The sequence below is a fragment of the Triticum dicoccoides genome, chromosome 4A, assembly GCF_002162155.2.
Source record: "Triticum dicoccoides isolate Atlit2015 ecotype Zavitan chromosome 4A, WEW_v2.0, whole genome shotgun sequence".
Taxonomy (NCBI): Eukaryota; Viridiplantae; Streptophyta; class Magnoliopsida; order Poales; family Poaceae; genus Triticum; species Triticum dicoccoides.
Window position 1 is genome coordinate 626,282,625 of NC_041386.1, and position 11,498 is coordinate 626,294,122.

At 47.2% G+C, this 11,498-nt stretch overlaps 1 protein-coding gene across 1 annotated transcript; it reads right to left on the reverse strand.

The window, feature by feature from the left end:
• Positions 1–4,864: 4,864 nt before the first annotated feature.
• On the reverse strand, positions 4,865–7,165 carry LOC119287493. Its single transcript, XM_037567049.1, has 2 exons — positions 6,895–7,165; positions 4,865–6,054 (listed from the first exon to the last, which is right to left on the reverse strand). The coding sequence occupies exon 2, from the start codon at positions 6,039–6,041 to the stop codon at positions 5,241–5,243; it is 801 nt and encodes a 266-aa protein (XP_037422946.1). The 5' UTR covers positions 6,042–6,054; positions 6,895–7,165; the 3' UTR covers positions 4,865–5,240.
• Between the last annotated feature and the right edge of the window lie 4,333 nt (positions 7,166–11,498).

Consider the following 11,498-nt stretch of genomic DNA (forward strand, 5'->3'; position numbering starts at 1 on the left):
GTTTGGTTAGGACATCAGGGTGTACTCAGTTTCATCCCTGTAAACATTGTGACGATTTAAATAAAACTTCGTGAGATTGTCTAAAAAAAGATGAATATCAAAACATCCAAAAAGAAAATCAATGACTGCGGATTGATTAAAAAACATAGGGACTTTTGTGCAAGTATTGGTGACCGACTTTCATAGGAAACAGAAAGTTTGTTATTACGGTATATAATTAGTACTCCCTCCGTTCACTTTTGTAAGTCATTTCAGACAGTTTAAAATGGGCTGTTTTGTACATTGTTTGAAATGTCTTCAAGGTCTTATAAAAGTGAACAGAGGAAGTAATTAACTTTACCCCGGAAAATATAGTAGTAATTAACTTTGGTGGCAATACGATTCGTGCCCGAAGTTTGTTACGACTCGTTTGCTACTTGATCGAAATCGGTAGAGGTAGCGTCCGTCAACGTTGTCGGCGCGGATGGCCACCGCCGAACAGGAAACGAAGCCCGCACGCACAGGCGTCGCAGCCAGGGCTTCGCAGCGGTGCTGGTTGTCCACTCTCCCGGACGATCTCCTCGTCGCCATCTCCTCGTCGCCAGGGCTTCGCAGCAGCACAGCCCGCATGCACGCTTCGCCGCCGTTTGCCGGTCGTGGCGGACGGCAGCGCGCGGGGCACCACCCGTCCCGGCGCTCCCATGGCTGCTCTTGTCACGACAAGATGGTAGCATGATAGAGCGTCTCCACTGTCCCGAGGACGGCACCGTCGTGGACTTACCAAGCAAGCCCGTTGGCGTGGGCGTGGGGGCGAGGACGTGTGTCGGTGTCAAAACCGGCTGATCTCGGGTAGGGGGTCCCGAACTGTGCGTCTAGGCGGATGGTAACAGGAGACAAGGGACACAGTGTTTTACCCAGGTTCGGGCCCTCTTGATGGAGGTAAAACCCTATGACCTGCTCGATTAATATTGATGATATGGGTAGTACAAGAGTAGATGTACCACGAGATCAAGGAGGCTAAACCCTAGAAGCTAGCCTATGGTATGATTGTTGTATATATTGTATATCTATCGACTAGCCTGGCCTCGGTTTATATAATGCACTGGAGGCCTGGAATAACAAGAGTCCTAACCGAATACGCCGGTGGGGAGAAGTCCTTGTCTTGATCACCAAGTCTTGTGGAATCTTCCTTGTATGCGGTAGTCGTCCGAACTGGCCCATGAGTATACGGCCACGGGGGTCCTCGGCCCAATCTAATAGATCGGGAGACGACGTGGTGAGTACCCCCTAGTACAGGACACCGTCAACGTGGCTGGCGGGCGGGCACGACGACGGCTGGGTCGTCTCGTCTACGATGGGCTCATTCAGGGTGGCGAACCTCTTCTCCGACGCCGAGGTGATGCTGTCTGAGAAACAGGAGAGGGTCATCTGTGAGGGCTGTCGTGATGGCCCCCGCAAGGTCTATGCCTTGAAAATTGTATTCTCAGAGCCGCCAACCTCAGATAGTTGTATCATGGCCGCCATGACACTTAAATGTGGCGTCGCGCTATGTAGAGTTGGTTGTGCAGATGGTGGGTGGACAGTGCAAGGTTGCCCTAGGGAAAGCCTCGTCGACATTGCCTTCTGTAATGGCGAGCTCTATGGCCTACACTATGGACGGGCACCCGTCAAGTTCGACATTGGCGTGAACGAGGACGGTGCACCAATGATCATTGGAGAGCATCGGTTAGCCATGCATAGGGTCAACCGCAGCAATCATAAGGACCACTACATGGATTACGACGGTTACATCTTCGATCTGCAGGGCAAGCTTGCGATGGCAGCAATTTATAGGTGGTTGCCAAACCACAAGCCTTTCTCCAAGGTGTTCAAGCTTGTTGACATCTGCATCGACGGATCGGAGGCACATTGCAAGCATAAGTGGCTGGAGGTGACAAGCTTGGGTGAGCACGCCTTGTTTTTGGGCTACCAATTCTCTAAGGCGATTCACGTGCCAACAAACATGCAGGGAGGGGTGGAGAGAAATTGCATCTACTACTCAAACCATTGTCGTCTAGGTCCAAATGACGTCATCCCTAGCGACAAGGTATTCTTGACAATCTCAAATGACATCCCTGACCAGACGTACTACAAGGAAGACGACACGAAGAAAGACGTCGCCGGAGGTGACTTAACGAGGATCAGGTCGGTAGGATACTTCAAGAAGGGTGGTTTACAGGGTGGCATGTGGATTCTCCCTCCACATATATAGCTAATTTAGACTTTATTGTATTAGCAAGTTATATTGTCTGTAAGAATATATAATTATCCATCAAGTGGAAGAATATAAGGCGGATAACAAGGTTGTCTGCGTTTACATTACGGTATTTATGCCTACGGCTTTTGGTCAAAACAAATATGATCGTTTTAGTCTTGAACCTTCTTGGATGTTCGGGAAGTCAAGGGACGTATTCTCTTTGGTTAATTCTAGTCAATGTGTACGTGCAATGCACATTAATTTGGAAGTATATTAAGTGTATGCGGATATTAAGTAGGATATTATTTGCGTGTTATTATATGATTAGCACTATATTTGACAGGAAATTAACTGCATGCTAAACGTGATGAACACTCGACATTGAAGCAGTGCAGGTCGTTTGATTGACATTGATTTGATGGCCGAGATTAATTGGATATGCCACTTGCCCACTTTAGGTTTTTTTATATTGGTATAGATATAAATATGTTATGGTCATTTCTGTAACTATGTGCTTTAGCAAAACTGTTAATTATACAACTATAGCTAGGATAATACAAGGTTGCCCTAGGGTAGATCTCGCCGACATCGCCTTCTGTAACGGCGACCTATATGGCCTACACTACGGAAGGGCACTCTCCAAGTTCGACATTGGCTTGAACGAGGACGGCGCACCGGTGATCGTTGCTGAGCGTCGGGTAGATGTGCAATGGCTTGACTACACCGACGATGGTGGCACGAGATACATCTTAGATCTGCAAGGCGAGCTTGCGATGGCATCAATCCGTAAATGGTTGCCAAACATCGATCCTTTCTTCAAGGTGTTCAAACTCATTGACATCTCCACGGGGCGGATCGGAGGCACAGTGCAAGCACAAGTGGCTCGAGGTGACAAGCTTGCATGAGCATGCCTTGTTTTTGGGGAGGAGATTCTCTAAGGCGGTTCACGTGCCAGCAAACATGCGCGGAGGGGTGGAGAGAAATTGCATCTACTACTCGCACCATTGTCGTTTTGGTCGAAACGATGTTGTCCCTAGTGATAAGGTATTCTTGACAATCTCAAATGGCATCGCTGACCAGATGTACTACAAGGTAGACGATGGTAAGACCGATGTTGCCAGGGGTGACTTCAAGAGGATCAGGTCGGTCGGATACTTCGAGCATGGTAGTTTACTTGGTGGCATGTGGATTATCCCTCCACATATATAGCTAGTCTAGACTTTTTGATGCTAGCGCATTAAGCTGCCTATAAGAGATATACTTCCTCTCCTTCGTTTCTAAATACAAGTCTTTTTAGAGATTGCAATATTGACTACATACGAAGCAAAATAAGTGAATCTATACTCTAAACTATGTCTATATACATCCGTATATAGTATGTATTGAAATCTTTAAAAAGACTTATATTTAGAAATAGAGGGTGTACTATGTAACTATCCTTGCGAGTGGAAGAAAACAAGAATATAAGACAGATAACATTAGATAAGAAAGAAAGAAAAAGACAGATAACAGGATTGTGTGCCATTTTATAGACATATTGTGGTCTTATAATTGCTCATAGATATTTGTTTATTTTACAATTGTACGGGTGTTGTGGCTCGCGCTAAAAATGTTTTCATAATGTATCAGAATGTTCAATCTGCTCCACAAACTGGCATCTGGCATCTGGTTTGTGGGTTTAGATTTGGTCCAGATCAACGGGGCTAAATACGACACTCTGGCATCTGACGTGGCCTCTGGGAGGAGTTCAGAGGTTTCTTGCATGAACACATGCAAAAGAGAATTTCAGGTTTCTTTCATTAATGTACACAATGGAGTTTTAGGTTTCTTGCATGAATATACCCTCTACACCTAATGGTGCCAACCAAAACTGATATTCAAGAAAAAATAACACCTGGCCCTTTAGAGATGTTTAAGGCGGTAGAGAAATCATAGTACAGGTGCAAGTGAACAAATATGACAAATTTGATTCGGTTCAAAACAAATGCATCAAGTAGAGAGAAGCTCTCCATCAAGAGAACTTCTACCGGAGCCAAATGTTAAAATAACTGAATGCATAAGTTCAGATTAGGGAAGAGATGACCTGAACATTGCAGCTGATGCCCAAATCTTTATGGGCATTTATTAATAGCTTACAAAAGAGAGAGAAAAATATATCTATCTATGACTACCATTTGCACATAACAAAAGCGCACTCCCGAGACCTGACCCTCAGAAGTTCAACAAAGTAAACATGGCATGGCATTAGATATTTCTCTAGAAATCATCAGGGCATATGAAGACATGAAAGGAGATAAAGGAACAGCAAAACAAGAGGTATCATCACGGCAGATTACTATTCTAGAAAGGGTTCAGAGGTGGGGATGAGTTAACAGAGTTCTTTCAGTTGCATTTACCATGTCTCAAAATGCCCCTATTTGGCATGCTCGCCGCTGTTTAATGAACAAGGTAATTACTTAACAGACTGATGCAACAACCCAGAACCGAAGCAATAACAAGTATTATGGCCTGAAGCCATTTTTCTACTAACCCTGGCAGCATACTTTCAGCATAAGCATCATTTCAAGGGAAACACTTTAATGCTTTCAGCTCAACATGATATCAAGATGCACTAGTACACAGCAAAACTGAAGTAGAAAAGCTCAGTCAGAATAACATGGAAGGGTCTTGCAAAGAAAAACTGTGACGGCTTATTACCAGAATCTGACCATCACAAACCAAAATAACACAAAGTAGCCATCAAACTTTACAAAGTTTGACTTCAGACAAATCTTATATGCGGGGTAAAAAGAAACGGAGGGACTAAAACTGACATGAACAGTTCAGTCAGAATAACATGGCAGGATCTTGCAAATAAAAATTGTGACGGCTTATTACCAGAATCTGATTATCTAAGACCAAAATAGCACAAAGTAGTCACCAAACCTAGACAGAGGCCAAGAATTAATTAAAGGAGCATAAGAAGGCGTCTAAACTCTCAGCATCTTGTATGGAGAAGACTCTTTCCTCCCATGTTGAATCGGACTCAGCGAAGTTTCTCCTTCACTGAATACTTCTTGGCAGCATCTCGCACCTTTTCAATATACCCTTCAATCGGTGGCGTGAGTGTTGCCATGTACCGGTTTGCAGGGAACGGGGTCATGTCAGGAACCATAGCAGCAGCCCGCAGCTTCTCAGGGAGTGCAGCAATGGCCTCCTTCTTGAGCCTCAAGAGCGTTGACTCTGCAGTTTGACGTGCACGGTGTCGTCGCATTAGCACACGGCTGTATTCCTTGGCAAGACGCCGGCCATCTTCAACTGTCAGCTCATACTCAGGGATAGTCTCCTCATCCACCAGACCAAGACTGATATAGTCAAGGCCCGGCGGACCCATCAGAACACGGTCACCATCACCTCCACTGGCACCCTTGGATTTAGCTTTAGCTTTAGCCTTGGCAGCGTCAAGCTCACGTTGCCGTTCCTTGGAGATGAGCCCAAGCTCCTCACGCTTTGCCTCGCGGAGACGCTCCTTGGGGGACAGGTGCCGTAGAGGAGTGGAGGACTTCAGACAAGACTCTGCAATCTGAGTAATACGCTCCATGGCTTCACGGCGACCACGGCCAGCGCCGCCGCTCCCAGCAGTGGCAGGCGCGCCCCCCTTCTTGGCTATGACGCTACGCCTCAGAGGCATCCCAGCTTTGAGCTTCGCCTTGCCCTTGGACGTGCCACTCACCGGTGCACGCTGCTGAAGCTGGTGGTGCTGGCTGGTCATACCAGATGCCAGTGCTGTTGCTGGGCTCATGGTGAGTGTCTTGGAAAGACGTCGGAACATGATGCCTGAGGCCATTGCACCACCTTGGCTGCACAAAGCAGAAATGTGTCACTGTGTTATACATATCATCTAGCTCGGTTCATCAGATGAAATTCGTTTAGAATGAGAAACAACTTCATGCTGTGCGTGCGGAACAAAGAAAGCAATATATTTAACCTTACATGGAAGCATCATATGAAGTAGCACTCCTGACTAAACTGACAGCAATAACCGCTATGACCAAGGATGCAAGCAGGGGACAATACCACAAACTTAGTCTTAATTTTACAGCTAGTGATGTGCTAAATGAAGATTGAAGAGTTTTGCAGGCAGGATATGCGGGCCACCGCTTGCATCCCTTACTATGACACACACACCTAGGCAATGACATGAACTAGAATTGTGGCAACCAATTTCTCCTTAAAAAAACAGCAACCACCGAAACTGCAACTGTAATACTCTGAAGAGAAATGTGTCACTATGTTATACGTACATCATGTAGCCCAGTTGATCAAATGAACACTGTGCAGAACATGGAAACATTACACATTTAACCTTACATGGCAGCATCACACGGGCTAGCAATTTCCTGAAGAAACAAACAGCAATCGCCACCAGGACACACACACACACACATAGGCATCGGATGAACTAGAATTCTATCAATTAATTCCTTAGCATCAATCTAATACTCTGAGAAGTCAGTCAGTCATTGATCATCCGAAATGAGTGGCAGTCAAGCATCAATCTAATCTGAAGCGCCGGTCCAAGTTGAAGAGCAGCCCAGGTTTGCAACATAGATAGAGGCATCGATTTCTGAGATTACTAAGGACATGCATACTGGAGATCCAAGAGGGAGGCGCTAGAAGTGGTGAAGGGAGGAAGCTACCTGGAGGGCCAACTCCGGTGGCAAGAGGTGTCGGGGGACGGAGCAGCAGGGGCGGCGGGATCCGCTGGAGGCGGAGGACGACGGGGCCGTCGTTGAGGCTCGCTCTGCGACGACGGCGCGGATGGGGACGATGGAGGCGGTTGGGCTCGTCGGCGGAGTTGGATCTGGGCGGCGGTGAGGTGGAGGTCGCGGAGGAGCCGGGTGGCGGCGGCGGCGGCTGGCAGGGGAGAGACGAGTGAGAGGGGAGGGAATGAAAGAAGGGGAAGGAGCTGGGCTCGGAAGATTGGGCCGAAAAACCTCTCTTCTTTTCGTCCTATGTAGGCCCGGCAACGTGAAGCCCAATTAGCCCAGAAGAAGGCGCCATCCTTACACAAAAGGCCCATAAGAGTTGGACTGCACTGGCCCACATCGAGCCTCCAGGAAGATTTCCTAAATAAAAAACCAAAATCCCTCTCATCCCTCTCAAGAGGTGTTCAAGTTCCAGCGCCTCTGCCCCATCTGAAATCCGAATCTACGATTAGGGATCGAGCGGGGATCCGAGCGAACCCACCACCAAAATCCTAGCTTCCGGTGCGTGGTGGCGGCGGCGGAGGATTCGTAGCAGCACCGCAGCAATGGGGGGCTCGAGGAGAGCATTTCTGCAGGGGAAGCTGGGCACCCTGCAGCTCACCGAGGCCGAGAAGAAGGGGGTTCGGATCACCGACAAGCAGCAGCAACAGCCATGCCCCTCCCCGCAGGCGAGCGGCAAGATCCAGGCGGTGGGCAAACTCCTCTCGGATAAGCCGGCGAGAGCGCAGCACGTGGGGACGCCTCTGGGGGCGGTCTGGAGCCCCAGTTCCAGCGTCGAATGCGAAGACCTCGGCCGAAACCGGTTCCTCTTCACCTTCCGCCAGGAGGCCGACAAGGAGAAGGCTCTGGATGTCGGGCCCTGGAGCTTCGCCGACCATCTGTTGGTGGTGGAGGATTTTGCGCCCAGAGCCACCACCGTGGACGAGTGCAGCTTCGACACGGTGCCGATCTGGGTCAGGGCGTACGGCGTCCCGGGCGGGTCGATGGGCAGGGAGACCGGGGACCTAGTTGGCGAGCAGGTTGGGAGGGTTCTCAAGGTGGATCGAGGCGAGAATGCCGACTCCACGGGAGCGTTGTTCATGCGGATCAAAGTGAGAATGGACATCACAGTCCCGTGTTAGACTAGGTAGTTTTATACTATATGTACCTTGTATAGTTTACCGTAAGGTATAGTACGGATCGTGCAGCAGTTGTATAGCTTGAAGGAAATATGCCCTAGAGGCAATAATAAAGTTAATATTTATTTCCTTATATCATGATAAATGTTTATTATTCATGCTAGAATTGTATTAACCGGAAACATAATACATGTGTGAATACATAGACAAACAGAGTGTCACTAGTATGCCTCTACTAGGCTAGCTCGTTAATCGAAGATGGTTATGTTTCCTAACCACGAACAAAAGAGTTGTTATTTGATTAATGGGATCACATCATTAGAAGAATGATGTGATTGACTTGACCCATTCCGTTAGCTTATCACTCGATCGTTTAGTACATTGCTATTGCTTTCTTCATGACTTATACATGTTCCTATGACTATGAGATTATGCAACTCCCGTTTGCCGGAGGAACACTTTGTGTGCTACCAAACATCACAACGTAACTAGGTGATTATAAAGGAGCTCTACAGGTGTCTCCAAAGGTACATGTTGGGTTGGCGTATTTCGAGATTAGGATTTGTCACTCCGATTGTCGGAGAGGTATCTCTGGGCCCTCTCGGTAATGCACATCACTTAAGCCTTGCAAGCATTACAACTAATGAGTTAGTTGTAGGATGATGTATTACGGAACGAGTAAAGAGACTTGCCGGTAACGAGATTGAACTAGGTATTGAGATACCGACGATCGAATCTCGGGCAAGTAACATACCGATGACAAAGGGAACAACGTATATTGTTATGCGGTCTGACCGATAAAGATCTTCGTAGAATATGTGGGAGCCAATATGAGCATCCAGGTTCCGCTATTGGTTATTGACCGGAGACGTGTCTCAGTCATGTCTACATTGTTCTTGAACCCGCAGGGTCCGCACGCTTAAGGTTTCGATGACAGTTATATTATGAGTTTATGAGTTTTGATGTACCGAAGGAGTTCGGAGTCCCGGATGAGATCGGGGACATGACGAGGAGTCTCGAAATGGTCGAGACGTAAAGATCGATATATTGGACGACTATATTCGGACATCGGAAAGGTTCCGAGTGATTCGGGTATTTTTTGGAGTACCGGAGAGTTACGGGAATACATATTGGGCCTTATTGGCCATACGGGAAAGAAGGAAAAGGGCCTCAAGGGTGGCCGCACCCCTCCCCTTAGTCTGGTCCGAATTGGACTAGGGAAGGGGGGCGCCCCCTTCCTTCCTTCTCCTTTTCCCTTCCTCTTTTCCTATTCCATATGGGAGGTGGAATCCTACTAGGACTAGGGAGTCCTAGTAGGACTCCACACCTGGCGCTCCTCTCCTAGGGCCGGCCTCCTCCCCCCTTGCTCCTTTATATACGGGGGCAGAGGGCACCTCTAGACACACAAGTTGATCTTCGTGATCGTTCTCTTAGCCGTGTGCGGTGCCCCCCTCCACCATAATCCTTGATAATATTGTAGCGGTGCTTAGGCAAAGCCCTGCGACGGTAAAACATCAAGATCGTCGCCACACCGTCGTGCTGACGGAACTCTTCCCCGACACTTTGCTGGATCGGAGTCCGGGGATCGTCATCGAGCTGAACGTGTGCTAGAACTCGGAGGTGCCGTAGTTTCGGTGCTTGATCGGTCGGGCCGTGAAGACGTACGACTACATCAACCGTGTTGTGCTAACGCTTCCGCTGTCGATCTACAAGGGTACGTAGATCACACTCTCCCCTCTCGTTGCTATGCATCACCATGATCTTGCGTGTGCGTAGGAAAATTTTGAAATTACTACGTTCCCCAACAGTGGTATCAGAGTCTAGGTTTTATATGTTGATGTTATATGCACGAGTAGAACACAAGTGAGTTGTGGGCGATATAAGTCATACTGCTTACCAGCATGTCATACTTTGGTTCGGCGGTATTGTTGGACGAAGCGGCCCGGACCGACATTACGCGTACGCTTACGCGAGACCAGTTCTCCTGACGTGCTTTGCACATAGATGGCTTGCGGGTGACAGTTTCTCCAACTTTAGTAAACCGAGTGTGGCTACGCCCGGTCCTTGCGAAGGTTAAAACAGCACCAACTTGACAAACTATCGTTGTGGTTTTGATGCGTAGGTAAGATTGGTTCTTGCTTAAGCCCGTAGCAGCCACGTAAAACTTGCAACAACAAAGTAGAGGACGTCTAACTTGTTTTTGCAGGGCATGTTGTGATGTGATATGGTCAAGACATGATGCTAAATTTTATTGTATGAGATGATCATGTTTTGTAACCGAGTTATCGGCAACTGGCAGGAGCCATATGGTTGTCGCTTTATTGTATGCAATGCAATCGCCCTGTAATGCTTTACTTTATCACTAAGCGGTAGCGATAGTCGTAGAAGCATAAGATTGGTGAGACGACAACGATGCTACGATGGAGATCAAGGTGTCGCGCCGGTGACGATGGTGATCACGACGATGCTTCAAGGATGGAGATCACAAGAACAAGATGATGATGGCCATATCATATCACTTATATTGATTGCATGTGATGTTTATCTTTTATGCATCTTATCTTGCTTTGATTGACGGTAGCATTATAAGATGATCTCTCACTAAATTTCAAGATATAAGTGTTCTCCCTGAGTATGCACCGTTGCCAAAGTTCGTCGTGCCCAGACACCACGTGATGATCGGATGTGATAAGCTCTACGTCCATCTACAACGGGTGCAAGCCAGTTTTGCACACGCAGAATACTCAGGTTAAACTTGACGAGCCTAGCATATGCAGATATGGCCTCGGAACACTGAGATCGAAAGATCGAGCGTGAATCATATAGTAGATATGATCAACATAGCGGTGTTCAGCATTGAAAACTACTCCATTTCACATGATGATCGGTTATGGTTTAGTTGATTTGGATCACGTGATCACTTAGATGATTAGAGGGATGTCTACCTAAGTGGGAGTTCTTGAGTAATATGATTAATTGAAGTTAAATTTATCATGAACTTAGTCCTGGTAGTATTTTGCAAATCATGTTGTAGATCAATAGCTCGCGTTGTTGCTTCCCTGTGTTTATTTTGATATGTTCCTAGAGAAAATTGTGTTGAAAGATGTTAGTAGCAATGATGCGGATTGGATCCGTGATCTGAGGTTTATCCTCATTGCTGCACAGAAGAATTATGTCCTTGATGCACCGCTAGGTGACAGACCTATTGCAGGAGCAGATGCAGACGTTATGAACGTTTGGCTAGCTCAATATGATGACTACTTAATAGTTTAGTGCACCATGCTTAACGGCTTAGAATCGGGACTTCAAAAGACGTTTTGAACGTCATGGACCATATGAGATGTTCCAGGAGTTGAAGTTAATATTTCAAGCAAATACCCGAGTTGAGAGATGTGAAGTCTCCAACAAGTTCTATAG

Excerpts from the sequence above, each read along its gene's own strand:
- LOC119287493 (XM_037567049.1), bottom strand. The coding sequence starts at position 6,041 with ATGGCCTCAGGCATCATGTTCCGACGTCTTTCCAAGACACTCACCATG.